This window comes from Balaenoptera musculus, chromosome 18 (assembly GCF_009873245.2).
Source record: "Balaenoptera musculus isolate JJ_BM4_2016_0621 chromosome 18, mBalMus1.pri.v3, whole genome shotgun sequence".
NCBI lineage: Eukaryota > Metazoa > Chordata > Mammalia > Artiodactyla > Balaenopteridae > Balaenoptera > Balaenoptera musculus.
The window spans coordinates 40083231-40105494 of record NC_045802.1 but is presented as its reverse complement, the minus strand read 5'-3'; the positions used below and the strand labels follow the sequence as shown (position 1 = coordinate 40105494).

The window sequence follows — 22264 nt, the reverse complement described above, 5'->3', positions numbered from 1 at the left end:
GAATGATCTGCCAGTTTTGCTTCATTACGGCTGTAATGAACCTCTGCTTCAGAACTCTTTCTTTCTAATTCAGTCCAACTCCATGGACACAAGATCACATAGTCGATCCAGTGTTGAGACTTTTTTCTCAGTATCTTTTGAAAATACTTGTATTCATTAAATAGCAACCAAAAACATTAACTTTGACAATTCTGAATAAAATGAGTGACCTTACACTGATGTATTCTTGGATTAAATATATGTAACAGGAACAGTGACCCTATAGAAAATACATACAGTATTTCTACACAAGGATCATTCTTAAGTGCCATTTTTCTAAGTAAATTATAGAGTAGGAAAATGGAAGACATCCTTATATTTCTCTAAATGGTGGCTTATTCAATGAAAGAAAATCAGAAATTTAACCTTGTCAGCTCTGATTGTGGAATAAACTGACATAGTTTAACTTGGCACAAATGTTATCTCTGTCCTTTACATTTTTTGGCTTCTGGAAACTTTTTTTTTTCCATGTCATTGGCTAAAAACAACTATCACAAGTCCCAGAGACATCATAAATGCTTTTAAACCTTAACCCATGGAAGGGGGAAGCAATCTGTCAGGAACCTGAAGATCAGGGTTTATCCTTCTAGTATCTATAGTCTAGCTTCCTGAATAATGATTCTTTCTCAGCAAAGACCACAAAATCCAACCCTTGAATGGAATGGCACATATTTCTTATATAGAACTGGAAGTAGCTAGGAACCATGTTGTAAAAAATACACATGAAGTTTGCACTACAGAGACCCTACCTGTTTTGTTGTCCAAAATGTGAGTAATATAGTAGATTTCTAGTGAAAACTATTGTTTATATTATATGAGTAGATGATATTTCATGAACTATACTAAAGGTACAATATTAGTAACTTAATCAAAGTGGAAATATTGACATCTAATTTCCCAGAATCGGAGTGAGAGATAACAGATGCTCTAAATTTATGTGTTAAAATTTACTTATTTTCAGCATGAGGAAGTTTTCCAGGTTGTGATGTCCAACCCAGAAGTACTGGTGACAGGGAGAACTCAACAGTACTAAACCTGTCATTTCCAATCACTTGGTGACTTATATTAATCTCAGTGTTCTGAATAATTCCACTTTACAGACAGCATATTTCTGTGCTTATAAAGTTACTTTGTTCTATTTGATTAGGAAATAAACTTTCCAGAACACTTCACCTTGCAATCAGTTTTTCTGTGCCATCCTTGTCCTGTCTATTATTCTACCTTTTCAAATGTTTTCATTACAGAGAATGTCCAATGGCTACACCTGCACTTTAGACTATGCTAGTGAGCACATATAGTTTTATTTTACTCTGGTCATGTTTGTTTTAATTACCATCATTCATCTAAAATTAATGTCCTCTGTCAACAACAGAGAAGCAGCAGCATGCAGCACTGTTTTTAGAATTATAAGCACTAAATCCTGTCCCGGTACAAAGGAGCTGTGTAAGTGCTGGCAAGTCACTTTGCCTCTCTGAGCCCATCTTATTTACCGAAAATGACGGGAATGAGGGAGGTGCTCTCTACTGTCTCTCTTGGACACTTCTAAAACAGCTAGTCTTATCTACAACACTCACCTATATATCTACATTTTTCCATCTTGTTAAGAGGAGAACATAGCAGGATAGTGAAGGGAGATGGTGCATATCTTAACCCCGGCGCTATTCTCTCAGATGTCAAAAGGAAAGTCCCGCCTCACGTATTTCATGTGGTCTGTCATAGTTCCCTGCTCTAATGTATAGTACTCTGCTCAAGTCTCTCCTTTCTTCCTCCTTTCTAGTCCTTCTTTAGGAAAAATAAAAAGAAAGGCAGTAGGAGCTAGGGCAGAATTGCAGCCAAAAAGTAACCACCTTTTTATAAAGCAAAGTCACATTATATGTATGTATGTGCGTGTCAGTGATACAACTTCACACACTGGCTGGCCCAAGATAGTGAAACAGAGAGGAGAGGGAGATAGCTGAAACAGTCCAGGTTTTTCTGCCAGTCATTCTTCCTGGCAGAGTGAGCAGATGTCCCTGAGTAAACTGCTGTGGGTGACATGAATGCCTGTCCCCCATTCCCTCATGCTTCTTATAATTGAGCAACTTGACATGCTGAATGGATTTCAAGAGTATTTTGATTATACCTCAATTTTGCCTTAAACACTCAGTTTAAAACCTACTTAAGATGTTACACTATGATGGGTTTCAAAAATATAAGTTCCAAAGCAAAACAGAACCAATAAGGACACTTAAAATAAAAATCAGTTTATCATAAAAGAATCTCCACACTGCTCATAAAATCTGTGCTTTAGAAGCAATAATTCAAGTTATGAAAGAAGTCAAGAAACAAAACACTTGAATTCCTTAAAATAGAACCAAACAACTCTTGTTTTATCAGTGACACAATGATTCAGTGATTTTCTTATTTTATCATTTGTGTTATATTATTATTGTTATTTGCAATATCTCTCTACACATGCACACAGTTCGATTTTCTGCTAACGCCTCTAAATGACTCACTGTTCAAGAATTGTTTTTTAATAATTTAATCCACTAAGTGCAAGTATAAGTAGCTGATTAAAGTGCAGACTCCCTCTCAAAGAAGATTTTATAATAGCTCCTTTCCTGAAGTTAATTTTTGAAGTAAAGTAAAGGCAAATGTTCTGGAAAGGTATTGGGTGGAGAATGTGAAGACTCTCTTTTAAAATGACTGTTAGAAATCCACTTCGTAATTTTCCTACATAAACCAGTCATCAAACCCAACAGAGGACAAGAGGGCATGAAGACCAAGGATTTCAGGTGTCTTGAATGAGTCATTCTATACATCATAATTAACATCTGCACTGCTATTCTTGTCAAAAAGAAGAACACTGAATATGTTAATGCTCAGAAATGCAGTAATTCTTTCCATCCTGATCTTACTTAATAGTTCTGTTAAAACTATATTTTTGCTTTTAAAAATGGACCTCAAAATGTATCATATGGAACATTATGGAACTCATAATGTATCATAAATTACAGTGGAGGAGTTTTCCTGTTAAGTATGATTGGAAAGAATGTTTTTTAAAAAAGAAAAAGAGCCAGGGAGCTTTACCAACTCATAGATTTTGTAATCCATTTGGACATGAAATATATAGGGCTTTTTCATACATCTAGTTTGGTTAGCAAAACTAAGAATGAACATATGTGCATATGCAAATGAAATTAAAATGTCCACTAAGTGCTAATTATGAAATCACTGGATCTAATTCAGAAAACTTCATGTTATTGGTTACTAAAGTACATCCTTTCCGACATTCGTATAGCACATTTTCCTAACTGAAAATACAAGTTCTTGAATTCATAAGGACTGTACCCATGCAGTCACCAACAAGTCTGCTGTTAAATAAGCACAGGAAATGTAGCCTGTGCCTTGTTCTCTAATGATATTAAGGAAGCAGATGGCTCGAAAAAAGATGTGTTGTTACAAGGTGGTAAATCATAAGCAGGGATAAATTGCCAGCTTACCTCAAATCCAGCCTGTTTTCCAGTCCCTAACCTCACTAAGTGCTGCCACTCAAGTTGAACTTAACTGTGCCAGAGTTTTGATTCATGCCTTTAAACACTTGGGCAGTGTTTATATGTGAGAAACTGAGTTGTGGCCATTTTCACAATCAATATTGATCTTCCCTGCCAAAATGATCACAGATTAATTTACATCTGTTATTGAGATAACCAGAGAGAATGGAATGGCTTGGCTTCTCTCCATGCATTTGGTACATTTTGTTAGGTACTTGAATACTATGGCTCAGGAATGTATTCTCATTGACAGAAAAAAAGCATCCAACATGTGTTTCGGGAAAACAGCAAAGATAATATGACACCATTTTAATATCAATTCCAAATAAAAAGCATATTCACACCATCCATGCTCCCTAAAATACAGTACATGACCTTGTAAATGTAATTTGGGTCACTTTATCAGTTTCCCTTATGATTTAGACTTAATAATAGTCGATGAGGCAGTAACATCATAAGCCTAGTACATTTCTAGTCCACTGGTGCTGTAGCTAGGTACAATAGACACTGTGAGCTAGTGAAGAAACAAAGAAAGGATAACAAGAAAGAAAAGTGAGCCACAGTGAGCTACAGTGAAGAAACTTTAAGCAGCCTAGAAGGAAAAAAAAAAAAAAACCCACTAAATAGTAATTTTAAGTCTTAGAAGAGTTCAGAAAACACTCACAGAAATTACTTATCTCATCATGAAGCAATTAGAGAGAACAAGTTAAAAAAAAATGCTCTATATGTTTACAAACACAACCTGTGCATCTATAGTGACTGCTTTAATTAAACAAACAAATGAAAACAGCCTTGAATTTTATGTATTGACCTGACCATCCTAGGGATTCAAAGGGCTCTGGCATAGGAAGCCAGCCAGGCAAGTCACTTTCAAACAGCATTAGCTCCTAAAATAGTAGTGATGACCATCAACCAACAATAGTTTATATGAATACAAATACATTATCAGTGTCATGTTGACCTTCATCCATGATCATGCACCTGGATACCAATTTCAGAACTAGTTCTTTACATAAAGAAAATATATTTCATAGTTGTCATTTCTAGTTCTCTTTCTAAAATTAATTAGAATATCAACCTCTCACCCTCTGCAAACAAGCAGAATTTTTAAAAATCACTGAATCTTTATCATGAGCAGAAAAATCTAATGGTAAATTAACACCCTGCAGCTAACAAAAATCCTTGTATGTCTCCTTCATGGTTTGGGCTTTCTTCAACTTTATGTCAAAAAATCTGAAGAGCAGTTTGTAATCACTGATATATATTTATAGCTCACTTCAGGAGCCAATCAGGCATGATCATGTAACAACGCCAGGTATGTGTCTTAAGCTCTGCATAAAGTGTTTGTAGCATATTCAGGGGAGGAGAGAATACATTTTAAGGGCTGTAAGAGTAAGTACCAAGAAGTAATGCTTTTGATTTAGTGAAAAATGCTCTGAAAGGGGAAGAAATTTGACTCAGTAGCTTGGCTTAAATGGAGGATGCTCAAATCTCTGTGATCTTAAATTGTCTGTTTAATCCAATAACATCTTTTTTCATCTATGCCATCTTTCAGTAAAAGGAGGCTTGGAGACTATAATTAAGACCTACATGATATAGTTATATTAACTAAAATAATGCGACTGTCAACTTGGTAACTGTAACTAAGATAGCACGCTTATGGATAGATAGATGGATACATACATATAGACGTTTCCCAAGTAGTAACTCCAAGTAATTTATTAGCAATAACATGGTTGTGGAATATGCTGTTTATTTTAGTTCTATTTACATTCCATGCTGACTGGGAGAACATTCTGGGAGTATTTCAGCCAGATAAAAAATACCCTTAGTGCCTAATTTTGAACCAAAGCCATACCAATTGTTTTAGATGACAAGTTAACTTTATAAATCTTGCCAGAGGTTCACAGATCTCAAAACCTTTGTCTGTTATCTAGATTAAAAAGTAAAGGTTCACTGTGCAGTTCACTTCTATTAGAGAGAAACGAACTGACATCCTAAGTAGTATTGATAATATTTGTCAAGGGCCAGCTGTCTTGTGATTTTATTGATGTGGTAGACTGAGGCACAGCCAGCTCAAGAACTCAAAACAGGAATTAAGTGCTTTAACCATACTTTACTGCATAAAGTCAAAAAAGACACAGAAAAGTGATTTATAAATTTACTGATAATTTTTACTTCCAGTGAAGATATACTGGGTTAGTTATTTTGTAATGATCCATGTATACAGAATGCGGTGCTTGGTGAGTATATAAAGAACAGCATTTCAAGAATTTTTACTGAAATATTAAAAAGACAATGGAATATTCCATTCATTCTTACTAGCTCTCTTTTCATCAACTCACAAGGCTGCTCTGAATTTTTAAATAATATTTATTTGGAGTTATTACCCCAATAATTGGCTTACATATTATATATAGTTAATAGAAAGTATAGTTTCCAAACTGATCACAGTTGTCTTGTTTAGTGGTAGATGACCATAAAGGATTTTGAAATTGTGTTTTGACCAGTTAGGCCTTTAAAGTTTGAATTCCACTTGGAAGGTTATCTCAAAGGATATTTATTGGCTTTATATATGGTGATTTACAAAAACAAAAAACTTTCCCACCTTTGCTCTTATACATTCAAGTTATCTCACCTGTTCACTTTTTGGTTTCCTGAATAAATTCTTCAAACCTTCCATAGCTCTTTCTAGATTCCAGGCACATTGCACCCACCCCTTTCCTTATCTCTTCAGGCCTAGGAATGGTAATATTTTCCTACTTTTTCAGGTCCTTGCCTCCCTTACTACTCCTTTTTAGTTCACTTTCCTAGCCCACACTCCACAGTCCCTTCATTAAACTCTTTTCACTTAACCCTTCTGAGTGCCAGTCCTGTCATGCCAGAACACTGAAAGATACCCAAGCTATGCCAGCTCGCAAGGAGGCACACTTTCACATTGTGATCTGATGGATGCCTCAAAGCCTTCTCTATCTCAAAATCACATTCTTCTGCCATGATGCTTCAAGGATTCATATGTGTGGATTGAAGCGGCTCTGGAAGGCTCTTACCGAAGTGCAGATATTCCTCCGAAGGATAGCAATTAACATTTTGGTCAATAACACTGTAAGATTAATGAGTTTATCAGAGCAGCCAACCACCAATTATGCCCAAGAGACAGGTCATTTTGACAAGACAGATTGTAAGATAATAAAAACATATTTAATTGCAAAGGGACAACAGATCTAGATAGGAAGCAAATGTGATTAGCCACAACTCCTCTAAAGAAGTTATTGAAATAAACCAGAGGGGAAAAAAGACAATACCTGAGAAGACAAGGTCAAATTTTGCTTACCGCAAATTTTTCTCCCTGATACAGAATTAGTGACAGTACCTCTCCCTTATTTTGTTTTCTTACATTCACTAAGAAGCTTTATTCTGAGAGTAGCACTAGTTTTCCTAAAATTTTACATGTAAACATCAGCTTAATCTTGAGAAAATTTTAAATATTTTTTTATTAAATGTGCAAGTGCGTTGATGTTGCAACAACATTGTTCTGTTTCAGAAAAATGATAAATGACTCATATCTTATAAAATTATTAGGGCAATATTCTTTGATGATAAATATTGCAATATTATATGCATTGAAGTTGGGACTTATGGTCAACTACCAATAAAATAGTGAAATACTAAAGAAAAGTAACTTGTCTTCCTATCCTCAGAAAATTATAGTCTCTGATGGGCAACAGGCAGAACAGAAAATACTGCAGAAAATCTCAGCCAAATTTATATAGATGTTATAAAATTCACATGTAATACTTATCATTTTAAGAGATAAATCTATCTTTTAAGACCTATATTAACGAAGTAATTTCTCTGGATTTGCAAGGTGCATTCGGAGATAAACATACATTTAGATCGAAATGGGTAATCCTATGCATTACCCCGAGAGGGCAAGATTTCTCTCCACAATACTCCATTATACAAGCCATTTTCAATAATGAAGTAATGACATTTTCAACAGTCCCCTTAGGAGATTCTTTCAAAATATAACATTATGCTTCTCATTTTTAGAGTAGTTTTCCTTTATGTACAACTAAATTTAAACAATGAATTACACCATGGTATTCTACATGTAATCTAATGTAGCATATTAGCCTCTTTTTAAAAATCACACTTTCCCCTAAAATTTGTGAAAAGTAATTTCATTCCTTAATGGTTGTAAGTCAATATATTAATGGAGTCTAAACTACTTTTAGGTTTTTAATACAATCCCTAATCAAATTAATTTTTTTCTAAATATCCTCCCATTTACCTGAACATACCTGTACCAAAGGGCTAAATTCTGCATACCTTTCTGCATCTCATTGGAGCTCTGCTTCAGAATAATTGCTAATAATTACTTTGGCATCGTCAGGCTTTCAAGAATTGTTTTGTTATGTATCCTGTGAATCTGGACTTCTGAAAGCATCTAAAGAACTCAGTTAGTGAGAGGAATTATGAAGTTTCTTGCATGATTAAGCAGTTCAGTGGGATACAGGAAGCAACCTAATTATGTTTCACTTTGGGGCATTCTACTTGCTTCGACCCAAAGTAAGGTAGCACATAAGTACTTTTGAATGCAGCTATTTTGCACTTACTAATACCATTTAGACATTTCAAGTATCATCTTGGTAAAATTTTATGCTGTGAACTCTTAGCAATGTTTCTTATGTAAAGGTAAATCCATTTGATTATTAACTATTTTCTGATTGTAAATGACTTGTCACAATGTTTTACATACAGTTTTTATGTTAGCTCACTGATTTGGGGTTCAGAACAAATTTCATGTTTTCTTTTCTTTCAAAATCTATCTAGTAATTATCTACAGTATGCCAGGCCATGGTAACAGGTGTTGAGGACATAGTTACCTAAAAGCAAATTACCTGCATTTGCAGTGCTTACATTCTACTGTTAGAGCTAGACCATGAACAAATAAATACACTGTGACAGGTAGTAATGAGTGCTATCCAGAAAAATGCAGCTGGGTAAGGGAATAGAGAGTGAATGGTGTAAAGGATATTATTTTTTATAAGGTGATCAGAAAATGCCTCTATGAAGAATCGAATTTGAGTAAACCTCTAAATGAAGTGAGGCCAATGCACAAATTATAGTAAATTGAAGGTCCTGAGACCTAATTAATCTTGGTGCAAGTCAGTGTAGCTGAGCAGAGAGAGTAAGGTGGGGTTAAGGAGAGAAGGTGGCAGAGTGGGGTACGGATATGACATTGGGAGCTGGACGAGAGCCAGATCATATGGGACTCTAGGTCACAAGAAGGAGTGCAACTTTTACTCTGAAGTCCTTGGAAGCAGAGGAATGAAGTGTTCTGCTTTAAATACTGTGTTAGTCTGAATAGCTCCCAAATATATCCACATCCTTGTCCCCAAACATGTGACTGTGTTATCTTACATGACAAGTGGGACTTTGCAGATGTGATTAAATTAAGGATTTTGAGATGTGATTATCCTGGATTATCTACATAGGCACAGTGTAATCACAATCGTCCTTAAAAGAGGGATGCAGGAGTTAGAGGAGGTGATGTGATAACAGAAGTGGAGATTGGAGAATGTGTTTTGAACATGGAGAAGGACCCAGAAACCAAGAAACACAGACAATCTCTAGAAGCTGAAGAAAGGAAGGGGATGGATTTTCCCCTCAGAGTTTCCAGGATGAAGCAGCCTGCTTAACACCTTGACTTTAGCTCAGTGAAATTGATTTTCAGAATTTTGACCTCCAAAACTGTAAGAGAATGTTATTTTAAGTCACTAAGTTTGTGGTAATTTGTTACAGCAGCAAAAGAAAACTAATATGAGTCTATTACCTATTTACTTATAACTATATATACATGCCTCTAGTTAAGGATTAGAGCATAGACTGTCACAGAGTGAAAGAAGGAAGTCCTGCTAGGAAATAATAGTGGCTTGAGGTGGTGGGTTTTCAGGGAGGGAGAGAGACTAAAGAACTTGCTGATTGACTGTGCATCTTGAGTAAGAGACAGACGTTGTATTAGTTTTCTATTTATGAGTTACAAATTACCACAACTTAGCCAGTTATAGCAACACAAATTTATTATCTCAGTTTCCACCCATTTATTATCACAGGAGTCCAAGTAGGCTTGCCATGCCTAGAGGCTCACAAGGCCAAAATCAAGTTATCAGCTGGACTGGACTCTTCTCTGGAGGCTCTGAGGAAGAATTGATTTTCTAACTCACGCAGATTGTTGGTAGAATCCTGTTCCTATGGTTGTAAGATTGAGATCCCTGTTGTCCCGCTGGCTGCCCAGCTGGGGTGGCTCTCAGCAATTAGAGGCTCCTCTCAGATCCTTTCTATGTGGTCCTTTCCATCTTCAAAGACACCAATGGAATATTGAGTACTTCTTGTGCTTTGAATCTGAGCTTCTTTCTGCTAATAGCTAGAGAAAACTCCCTGATTTTCAGGAGCTCACATGATTATGTCAGGCCCAAATATAGTTTATAAATATAGCTTAGTCTATTAACTAAAAATCAGCTTTGTTGGTTGATGAGTGTCCTTGTTTCATCTGCAAAACCTCTTTTGCCATTGTCTTAGTCCAAACTGTTATAACGGGATATCATAGACTGGCTTAAACAAGGAATATTTATTTCTTATAATTTGGAAGGCTGGAAGGACCAAGATCAAGATACAGACAAAATTGGTGTCTGGTGAGATCCCCTTTCCTAGTTTGCAGATAACCCCCTTCTTGCTATACATGGCAGACAGAGAGTAAAAGTATTGGTTCTCTGGTCTCTTTAGCTGCGTAGAACACTGGGAAAGTACCCAATGGAGGTAGGTAAGTACTCAATGTGCTCACATCTCCAAGAGAGGAGCTGCAGCAGCAGCATCTGAGAGATCATTAGAAATGGAGGAATTCAGGACCCCAGATTTACTGAATCAGATTCTGCATTTTAACCATTTCCCCAGGTGGATCATGTGCACAGTAACATTTGAGAAACACTGATCTATACTTTATTAATTCAAAGTTATGGTAACATCTATGTGTAAACACACACACACACACACACACACACACACCTACAGATCCCATGCATCATAGTTGATGACTTATTCCATTTAAAAAAGAATCTTTCAGACACCTTTTAAAATATATAATTTATGAAATCTTTAAATATTTAACAACTTAGCAAAATGTTTTCCCCAAATTCCCCAGCGCTTAAAATAACCAGGGACTAATCACTATGACCTCTGGAGACCATAAGAAATAGAATCTCTAACCCAGAGACTCGGGGAGGAACAAGGCTCCAGTTATAAGTGTCCCAGGTGAAAATTATCAGAGAACTGGGCAAATAAAAATGAACTTCACCAGTTTATTTTTTCCATTCTAATTAAATACACCTGAAATCTGGGAAAGAGTGGAAAGTGTGTAAAGACAAATTACTTCACAGTACTGTGTACTACTTGTCTGGTTTCAGACAAGCACCTGAGAGTTTTTTAAGGGGAGAGAAGATTATATAAATTGCTTTTTTAAAAAAATTGGATCTCAGCCTGAAATTCATCTGTAAAGAATTATTTCATTTCTTAATACCTTAGATTTGTTTGCACATCAAGTAAGATTTACTATGTTTTTTTGAGAAACTATGTGAATTGTAAGAAATGGAGAATAATTCAGGAAATATCAGTATATGAGTAACTTTTTAAAATGAAAGACATCAAATATGAGTAAAAGAAAGAGTAAACTATAGAAGAAAGTAAATATGGTCAGCAATAATGTAGATAAGCTGTTTCATACAAGCAATTTTGTCAAAATTTGAGAATTAATTTAAATAATCAATAACCTTAGACTATTGTCATTTCATTGATTGCAACATCAAATGCTAATGGTGAATAAATAAAATCAAAGATATTTTCTTTTCATCAATTAGCTTTAGCAGATGAGAGAAAAGGGAGCTGATATTCATGCCATGCTGAAGAAAGCTAAAGATTTATAAGGATGTGCTCTCCATTCTTTGTGAACTATAAAGTCTGTCCAAATAGCAATATCCTCTCTGGCAGAGAATCTGCTGCTTGGGCTGGCTATGTGTTATTGCATTTGGACTGTCTCCATCTGCAAATGTTGACTTTTCATCTGTGACCAAGGAAGAAAATCTGTATGAGGAATGTGTAAAACATTTAATCCATGTTTAGTTGTTAACTAAAGGTTTTTTCAAATCCTGCTTGTGTGGGAATTCTGCATTTGTTTCTCAAGGTGACTGCAGATGCTTTCACAATGTTGGGTTAAATTTGAGCCATAAACGAAAACTCTGATGAAGGTTTTTACTTAGACTGAGAAATGTAAATACTTATTTCAATCATACTTTCACATTCCAACACCTATATGTGACCTAAGTAATAGACTAATCTACAGGAACAATTGATTTATGATTTCTTTGCCCTGTCTTGGACTTCTCATTAGTAGAATGAAAATAACACTGAAAATTTGATTATCTATGACAAACCACAGTGATATTTAATAAAGGAATAAGAGATTGGTAGAGGTCATGAATCAGAATTTAGTCTTTTACTCTCAATTTTTAGATGAGAAACTAGGAGACGTGGAATCTAAAATTACTTTCACAAAGTTCATGCAAATTCATTATTTTACTGGGGCTCGAATCTATTTCAATTTGCTTGAGCTATGATGATCATGTGACCTGAGATTTCTGGACTAGCTCTGATTTTAGATATTCTATGCAAGAATCTCTTGAACCTAACATGAGATCAAACAAAAGTTATTCAGTGAATGAATGAGAAATGTTTTTCCCATAGGTATACTCAAGTTTGCCAAATCTACTTTTGGATTTAGACCATCCACATAACTATGCTGTACTATTTTATATACAAATCTGAGTTTAAATGGCAGTGGAATTTGTACCCCTTGATTGTTTTTCTGAGCAGGGTAATAACTGATACTTATTCCTGTGTGACAGTGATTTTAAAATATTGGTTGGACAAGGATAATGTGATCTAAAGTAGAGATCATGTATCAAAAGGGAAAGTGAGTAATGTTGAATGGTTTCCTCTGCTTTCATGCCAATGCTCATATTCAAAATTAACTTTTACTGTTTTTAGATTGGAAGCAAATTAATCAATTTGATTTGTATCTGCAACTGATCAATAAACATAGTGTGTGGAGACAGTAAGGGGGCCTATCAAGTGACTTTACCTGACATTCTTTCAGGTCCCTGCAGATTTCCATAAATATTTAGCTTTAGCTTTCCATTCAGGGTAATCCATGAAAATGATAAGAAATTGTTATGCTACTACATATTGTCTCACAAAAAATTAAAAAGAATAGAAATAAACTGAGGGTGAAAATGAGCCAGTAAAAATACTAATTTTTTGGTTTTGGTCTCCTAGAGATACTAAAATTATCTAAAAGTGTACTGGGTGAGAATATTTGTTTCCCTGAAATTTTTAATAGGAAGATTGAGTAAGAAAAGGAGCAAGTATAATAATTAAGATTTTTCTCAGTAAATTAATAGCAAGTACAAAGCAAACTTATAGGATAAAAGCCTTCTTAAAAATGGAAATTTCTTTAAAACAAGGAAAGAAATTTTATCACTGTGCCTAGAGATCAGGCAAACTGCTTCAGCAAGTCCAAATCAGTGGATGCATCTTTCACTTTAAGATGTTTAGTGATGCACAACTCTTTGCATACTACACTCATGCTACCTTTTAAGGTACCTTTTCTGGGGAAAATACAGAAAAACTGGAACTTAACAAATATTTTGCATAAAAATGATGATATATGCTCTTAATCACAAAAAGGCCATTATAACATGACAATCAGATATGTTTTGCATGGAAGAGGTATTTTTCTATAATAAAAGTTGAATGAGACAAAAATTGAGTGAGATGTGATGAATCTGAACCAAAATGATATAAAAATGACATCTATTTTAAAATTCAATTTTCACAGTCTGTTTAGTCTTATTTTACCCAATAGTAAAAATTCTAAGGAAAATTTATTCATGTAAAAGTGCAAACCGTCATATAGTATGAAACCTAACCAGAAATATGAAAGGTCTCATGATTTTTGAAAAAAATATCTGTTTATCAGTTTCGATCTTTGGAATTAAAGGGTTTCAAACCATCAGGTTGAAAAGCAGTGGACAACAGGCCAGAAGGTACATGTTAATTATAGCAGTGAGTTAATCAATGAACTAACAGTTCTGCTTCCGGGTATAATAAAATGAGATCAAAGCTCATTCAAGTATTCTACCATTTAAGTATACCTGGAGATCCATTAAATTGGATAGTTTCACATTTTAAACCTGCATCTTTAAAAGTCAGCAATTCAAGCAGCTCTATGACAGCTGTTGATGCCTAAATCATAGGAAAAGTATTTTGTTTGGCTTTGAACAGGAAGATGGAGCAAAGATGGAGGGGGAAATACATCGAGAACTGATATAAACATTAACTGAGATGACTTTCAAGAAGCTTTTTATGTGCTTTTGTTTTTGCTTTCAACATTTAAATGCAGAGACAGATGGCTTGGACAGTTTTATCAGCACTTGTGTCTTTATACATTAAAAAACGAAGAAAGATAACCAAACTCATAGATTGCAGATTGTTAAAGGGGACAAATAATTTAGGTTTTTTAAAAAATCAATAAATATTTCAGTGTTAAAAAAATCATGATGGGGGATTTTAAGTACTTCTTTTGAGAAAAAGGAAACAGATTGGTATAATGCTGAAATTATAGAAAGTACTTATAAGCAATTTTAAATCCTGATCTGGATTCTAAATAGATATTGTATGATGTAACACAAATAGGACCTCAAAATTTATGAAAAAATTGGAGAGACAGGGAAACATAAGTGCACACATGCACCAAGCACACACACATGCACACACACCATCTCAAAATTTATTAAGAATCCAGCATATTTCTGACACATGTAATACATGTTAAATATTCAATGTTGAGGGAATTATGAAAAATAAATATAATTATTCATCAATTAAGGCGATTCCTTATAGTGATAACATTAAAAATAATTATATGTCAAAGATAAGGGATAATATTTCAGTGCATATAATTTTTGTAGTATTAGCAAAAAATTCCTGACGTTTTAAATGCTATATATTTGATGGAGAATCATGAATTATTTTCAATTATAGTTTGGAAAATGACAATATTAAATACCAATGCTTTATAAAGAATGTTTTCCTCCTTTTTAAAAGTATAAGACAAATCAGTAAGTGGTTCTAAAAATGAGAAAAACTAACTGGAAACTACTCAATGTTTAATGCTTCAGATTATAAACTTTAAAAAAACCAGGACTTTCAAGGAACCAGTAGAATGACTGTGTTCTTTTTAATAATTCAAAATAAAAATGTTTCTTTTTTCTTTCTACCAATTCATGACACAGACTTTATGGAAGAAAACTTGGAAGCACTGTTATTTCCCAAAATAAAACTCGTGTGTATGTGTGTGTGTGTGTGTGTGTGTGCGCGTGTGTGTGTTTCAGGGCAACCACTGGAAATTATATATAGGTCCAAATAAAAAGAGTAAAATTTTCCCTATTTAATGTCATGTCCCAAAATAAAAACTTGTCAGAGAATAAACAAAGTAAGCTTTCCAGCAATGCAGCTCAATTACATAAGCAAATTGTTATAATGTAGTTTAGTATATATATATTTTCCTTTTTCTTTCTTTTTTTTCTCCTTTTTTTTTTCTTTTTTTGCTGTCTTGACTCACTTCTGTGGCCCTGGCTACAAGCTGGTCAGTTTCCTTTCTTCAGTAAATCCACATCCCACCACTTCCCTTCTAGAGCTCTCACACTTCTAGGTCATTATGCACCCACCCTAATTGCCCCAAAGGTAATGTACCAGATATCTTGAGATAGACTCTGTGCCCTAGAGCCTGAGAAATTTTTCTAATCAGTCAATTCACAAAGGGCCGTGGAAACCTAGCTACCTCCACCCTGCTTGGCCATACATAAACTACCCCCTAGAATTCCAGCTTATTGTTACCCTGTTCCTGGTATAACCGTCTATGTGGCCCTGGCTGGTGGCCTTTTCTCCTTTAGGGCAGCTATAAGTAACAAAAACTGGCCCTCATGCAAGTGCCATCATTGTGTTGTGTCGCACTTTTCGATGGATCTTTAAATTTTATATAACAATCAGCTACCTAAAAGACTGACCTAAGAATCCACAAAACTTCTGTAAATTTATTTATAGACTTTATTAAAAGCCTTCAAATTTATTTACAAGAAGGAATCATAAGTAAAATTTTCAAAGATCAATTAATATTATCTAATGGAAAAACCATTTTTTGCAAGTTAAATATTTTGTACAGTACACACAAATTTTAACTGTAAATGTCTTAAATTGTCAGTTATCTGTAAGAACTTTCAGAAAAATGTAGAAGTGGAACTTGGAACAAAGTCCCTCTCTTGTCTTTTAAAGAGACAAGCCTCCCTAAACCCTACCTCCTTCCCAATGACACATTTTTCTCCTCTCTTGGCTCACTGCTTTTTTTTTGGCTCACTGCTTTTAAGGCAATTATTTGTTTCCCAGGATAGACCCAAAGCTCCATGAGGATAGTGTTGACATCTGCTTTGTTCACTTCTATATTCCTGGTGCCTGTCACAGGGTCAGCATATAGTAAATACTCAGTAAATATTTATAGAATAAATAAATGTTATCAGTTCTGAAAAACAATATACTCTATTTGTTAAAATGTGTCATTAAATTCTGAAGATTTAGGGTCCACATATACTTATAGACACACACACACACACACACACCCCTAGTGTTCTCAATTATTGGGTAATATTCTTAATTTAATAAGATGGCAATGTATATTGGATAAGACTATTTAAAAAATAATCTTGGATATTCTCCCTTTTTTATGTACTCAATAAAAACCTGATACTATTAATATTTCTAAGGTAGCTGATAATTTATTTTTTCCTTTGGGGATATCAACAGGAAAAGAAAAACTTATTAATGATTCTGGAAATGTAAAAATTAAGGATTGATTCATAGGCCTCAATATATATTATACAACAAATTGGTGATTATCTCTGTTGATGTCTAGAAAGGAGTGAACTTTTTTTTTAATATTTAGTGGTTTTTTTTTATCTTTGGCTGCGTCGGGTCTTAGTTGCGGCATGTGGGCTCTCTAGTTGTAGCGCACAGGCTCAGTAGTTGCAGCATGCAGGCTTAGTTGCCCTACGGCATGTGGGATCTTAGTTCCCTGACCAGGGATCTAACCCATGTCCCCTGTATTGGGAGGTGGATTCTTAACCACTGAACCACCAGGGAAGTCCCAGGAGTGAACATATTTAGCAGAGAAGTTAAATAATTCATTTATTAACTATCACAAAGTATTGCTAAGGCAGAGATTTGTTGTTGAGGAAGCTTTTGGTATGATGTTTGAGAAATCAGAATCTTCTAATTACTTAAGGTCTGCCTTTTAAGCAGAGGGTATCTTTAATAATTTCTCAGAACATTTTCAACATCATAAAATTTTAATTAACAATTAACATTGTTCATAGATCATTGCTATTGCTAAGCACTATGAGGAATCAGAAGGCTAATAAATTGTTTTTTTCCATCAATGCATTTTAAATCCAGTTGAGAGAAAACAAAAATAAAAATGTATACTAATGAATGACATTTTTGTCTTTTGTACCCCAAAAGACAAAAAAATGTCATTAAAGTAAGAGTTGAGTGAGTGAGCTCAATTAGGAAATTTGTTATTCATTAATAAGGGAAGATCTGTGGATATCTTCCAGGTGCATGTAAAACATTAATTGGCAAAGTTAGGGAAACTTGCTGTGGTACCTGGGAAGCAAGCTGCCCCTTGAAAGAATCAGTAATTAAATGAAAACAAGCCAGGCAAAAAGCATCATCCAGGCCTGCGATCCTGATGTAAGGGGCATGGATTGGTTTGAGCAAAATGTGTTAGCTTTGTGGGTACAGAGTCACTGAACACACCAAAGTGAAACTAAAAGGGAGAAATTAGTTTGAACTTTTAAAGTGTGGGCAGAATTCAGAGGACAGAGAAAGGCTCATAGAGAAGATTAAGTTAAATATCCTAGGAAGTAAGTAATCATTTGAGGTTTGTGAGAGAAATAGTTTTAAGTAATGAACGTATGTTTAAAAAGATAAAACTATTTGCTCTTGAGGGGATGGGACTATGGGTCAGATGGGAAGGAATTTTAAGGTTATTCTAAAGAGCAGATTTTAGATTTCAAAAAAGACTAAAATTTCCATTTGTATGTAAGAGTACACTTTAGGCATTTTTTTTTTTCACATCCAGTGTCCGTTTTAATGTTGTCTGTGTGTTGAGGTCTCAGGTATTTCACCAACTCTTACCTATCTCAGCAGGTATTTCTTTTTTAACATGTAAGAAATAGCTAGAATATTATTAAGAAAAATAGATGTTAATATAAAAAACACACAATTATTGGGCACTTAAAACACACAATTATTGGGCACTTAAAAATATTAGTAGTGCTAACTTGGACTTTAGCAAAGACCTACATTCCAATTGTTGGTTCTTTTAATAGTTGAGTAGAAAAACTTTCAGGGATGTTTTCTTCATTTTTTTCTACATTTTTATTCTGACGACTCTCTATTTTTGAAAATGCTTTATGCCTCAGGCGTTCTTGCCTATCCACTTAACCTCATTCGTAAAATCAATTCCTAATTTTCAAGCTACCACTTATCATTTGACTGTTTAATCAAGGGAAAAAAACAATGACAACAAAAAAACCTTTTCCTTAACCATTTGACACTTGTTGTTTATCAGTAAAGAACTGATGTCCTCTTTACATAATCAGAGAAGAGTTTACTTTCAAAATCATGGTTAAAATGTTTTAGATTGCCTGCTGGTAAAAAAAAAAAATAGAAGAGAAATATCTATGATGACTTATTTTCCCTTTGAATATTAGACTCCATGTGATCCAATTTGCAACTTAGCTAGACTTTCACGTTAGTGAAATTTGTGTTATTTAATGCACTTAGAAATCAAGAAAATAGGTTAAGCTTGGAAGGAACCACATGTTGTCTTTGGATGCAAATGGTGCCTTTATTTACTTGGATTTCACAATGTCAACCAGTCAACCAGGTGTATCTTTAGTAATATACTTTAGTTAAAACATTCTTTAAAATGATTATTTAAGTTTTTAAAATGTTGCAAAGTTATTTTCATGGGATTTCATACTAAAAACACACGTTTATATGGAAAAACATTTTATTTTTAATGTTATATTTCAAGTAATACTTTTTATATTCAGGGAGTTGATATGTTAGCATATATTTCAACATTGCACATAACATTTTTGTACTTTTCACTATTTCTCATGAATATGAGTTTTTTGTGGAGAAGTAGGACATAAATCAGTAATAATACATATGTCATGGAAAAAGTTCATCAGAAATGATATGTCATGGGTATATCTGTTTACTCATGTATGTCTATTTATTTTTCTATCTGTCTGTATCTCTAGATATAAATGAAGGCTTAAGGAAAAGAGATAATTCTCACCTCAAGTAAAAGGAATTTTATTCCTCCTATGTTATTCTTAAAAGGATGGGGAATCATATCTTTGAATTGCTTACCTTAATACAATTTTCATGAACAAACGAGATCACCAATGCACGTTTTCTCTAAGGAGATAATTTTAAATGAAAACTCTAATCACTTTCTTTCCTTATTATGTCTCTTTTCCTCTGCAGATGGGCCTCTGGGCCCCCGAGGATTAGCTGAAGCTACAGAGATGTGCACTCAAGAGTGCTTGGTTTTGGGTCACTCTGATAACTGCTGGATGCCTCCTGGCTTGGGTCCATATCAACACCCTAAATCACCTCTCTCAACCTTTGCACCCCAGAAAGAATGGGTCAAGAAGGACAAGCTTGTGAATGGGCACACCCTGACCAGAGCCTGGAAAGAAGATAGCAACAGGAACCAGTTCAATGACCGTAAGCAGTATGGTTCCACCGAAGGCCATTTCAACAATGGCAGCCACATGATAGACATTCCTCTGGCAAATCTGAAGTCTTATAAACAAGCAGGAGGTGCTATTGAGAGTCCTAAGGAGCACCAACTCTAAAAAGAAAAAGGCTATATGGGACCTAATAACTTTAAACTAAATAGACATGCTAATACTGTGTGTGTCAGAGCTTTATGTATTCAGTAGATCTCTACAACTATACCCCTTATAGCAGGGATATCCATAACTTTGTGTTAGCACCATGGAGGATACAATGTTTTACCACATTAGAGAGGGAAGATAGTTCTACTAGCCATGTGATCTTGTTTACTAGGATTGATTAAACTCTCCAGAGACCTCTCCATTGTGTGAATATCCTTTTTTTTTTTTTAACTGCATTTTATTTTGACCCTGGACTGCTGCTATGAACAATAGAATATGCATTTGGAGAGTAAGAAAGTTCCATGGATTAGAGTGACTGACAAACATATCCAGTTAGAAAATTGTGCTCTTTTTGTCGTTGATCTGTGTTGGGACTGCTATACTTGACATTATACTTCAAACGAAACTTAAAAAGATAAGCATTAAATCTATTGTGCTGTTAACAACATTAATGGACACTTGTAAGTCAATCAGTGTTAAAGTATTTGTAAATAGAAGCAAGCTATTATTAACAACTTTTGTGTACTTATACCATTCACCTAAAAAACGTTGTAGCATAATTCTGTGTTTTATGGTTGCTTCTTTTCTTTTTTTGTTTGCCTCTTTGTTGCTATTTTTGTTGTTTCTTTTAGTGAAGTGTTTCTGAGTCTGTCTTGACACACGTTGTTCAAAAGATCTCAGATACTTGTAGTGAAAAAGGTTCTGGAATCTCGCTTCTTTTATGATAGCTTATGATGCTGGAATTCTATAAGAAATAAAGATAACAAATGAAAACTTTATATAAAAAAAGGACTTCTGCAAAAGCTTGGAAATTCAGAACCTATCTTCTTGACATCCTTATTTTCAAAGTAGGCAAAAGCAAAATCACTTATTTAGTAGCATTAAGTGAGATAGTAATGGGAAAGTGTTATCCTTCAGAAAGTAATATATCCTGTGCTTGTCACTCATGCAAAACTAATGTATTAAATTAGCATATATTGAAGAAAAATTACTATTCAAAAATAGTTTCAATTGGGCAAATGTGTGTCTACAACTTTGTTGAAATGGCAGTTTGTATTGATCCTCATATACAATAATGTTGTTGTAACACAAGTGTTAGACCATAGCCACAAACTATTTAATGTGTTGTGCCTTCATGATGTAACAGAACATTCTCCAGGTAGGCTAGTTGGGAGAAATTAAGGGATAGATCTCTAATTATTGCTGTTTAACTGTTTGTTATCATAGTTGGTCAATGCCGGCAGGTACCAGCATCTTGTCACTTAGGTCAAACCAACAGAGTTACAGCTAATATTAATAAGATCTCAGTTGCACGTGCAAACAAATCCAAATTCGAGCATTCTTAGGAGGTTTTTGTTAAGGCATGACAGATGATTTAAACAAATAAATAGCATGCAACAAAATGTCTTTATTGAAAGAAGTGAAAGTTATCTTAATGCCACCGTTCAACATCAGTTTAAAAGTAAAAAAAAAAAATTAAAAAATGGTTTGCTAATCTGATAGATAATTTGTTCTTACCAAAAATAAAATTACTTTGTAAATAGCAATTCACATTTTTCCACAGTATAATGGAAAATAATGGGTAGGAGTGCATTGCTTATTGCAGTACATATTTGTCGGTTTGTGAGGGGTGTTTGATGACTTTGACACAATAAATATCTAAACAATTATCCTTGTTACTGCTTTGCCAGTTCTACGTTATTTACAATTATTCAGCTCTTGCAATAAATGTTCTGAATTCCTGACTGTAGTGTGTTAATTCGTGGTCAAAATCCAAAGTGATGATTTTTACTCTAATTGTTAGATAAGTATATGTTAATAAAGGTTAACTTTTAATTAGAAATCAAAGAAAATTTGTTAGGGGTTTAATAATACCTACGTTCTGAAAATAAGTTTCCAAGTTAGAGTTAAATTCCCCTAATGATCTATGAAATCATTTTCTTGGGAAATTCATGGAGAAAGTTCACTTTCTAGTCAAGATTCATGCAAGTTTCATCAAAGTGAAATCCCAAGTCAGCAACTGGGCAGGTAACACTGGTTATTTAGTGAGGATGTCTTCTTCACTCTTAGTATCCTTTAATAAGATTTCATGAAACAAACTCTCAAACATTTCATTGCTGGCGGAAGAGGACTATTCAGGGATTGAGGCCTTGAAACAAGGGCCAAAACTTCATGTGTATTTATTTCAGGTTAGGAAAATAGGCTCAGAAACTGCAAAGGATAATAAGACACACTCACACATATGCCATGTATTTATATTCACCACGGAGCAACTGGATCAGAGTTTTAGGGTAAGTAAACAGGTCTGACTCTTTCTCCACAGCTTTTTGAAGAGTTGTAAAATAAGACTCAGGAGATAGTGACATGGAGGTAAAGATATTTGCTTGGACCAGTGGCTGTATGTGACACCCTAACCCCTCACCTCTGAATAAGCCAGATTTATCCAGTAGTCTGAGGCGCCACTCTCCTTTCCTTCACAGGGGCAGAGCCTGCCCTAGGACACAGAGAGTGAATGAATCCTGGAAACAGGCCACTCTTTTTTTT

General features: G+C 34.5%; 1 protein-coding gene across 2 annotated transcripts in view; it reads left to right on the top strand.

Annotated features, from left to right (window-relative positions):
- PCDH9 (protocadherin 9) overlaps nucleotides 1-21413 on the top strand; it is a 978600-nt gene extending 957187 nt beyond the window's left edge. For both annotated transcript variants that reach the window (XM_036831568.1, XM_036831567.1), the window contains exon 4: nucleotides 19305-21413. In XM_036831568.1, coding sequence (XP_036687463.1) covers nucleotides 19305-19678 — 374 coding nt within the window. In that variant the 3' untranslated portion in view covers nucleotides 19679-21413. The remainder of the gene's footprint in view (nucleotides 1-19304) is intronic.
- The last annotated feature ends 851 nt before the right edge of the window (nucleotides 21414-22264 follow it).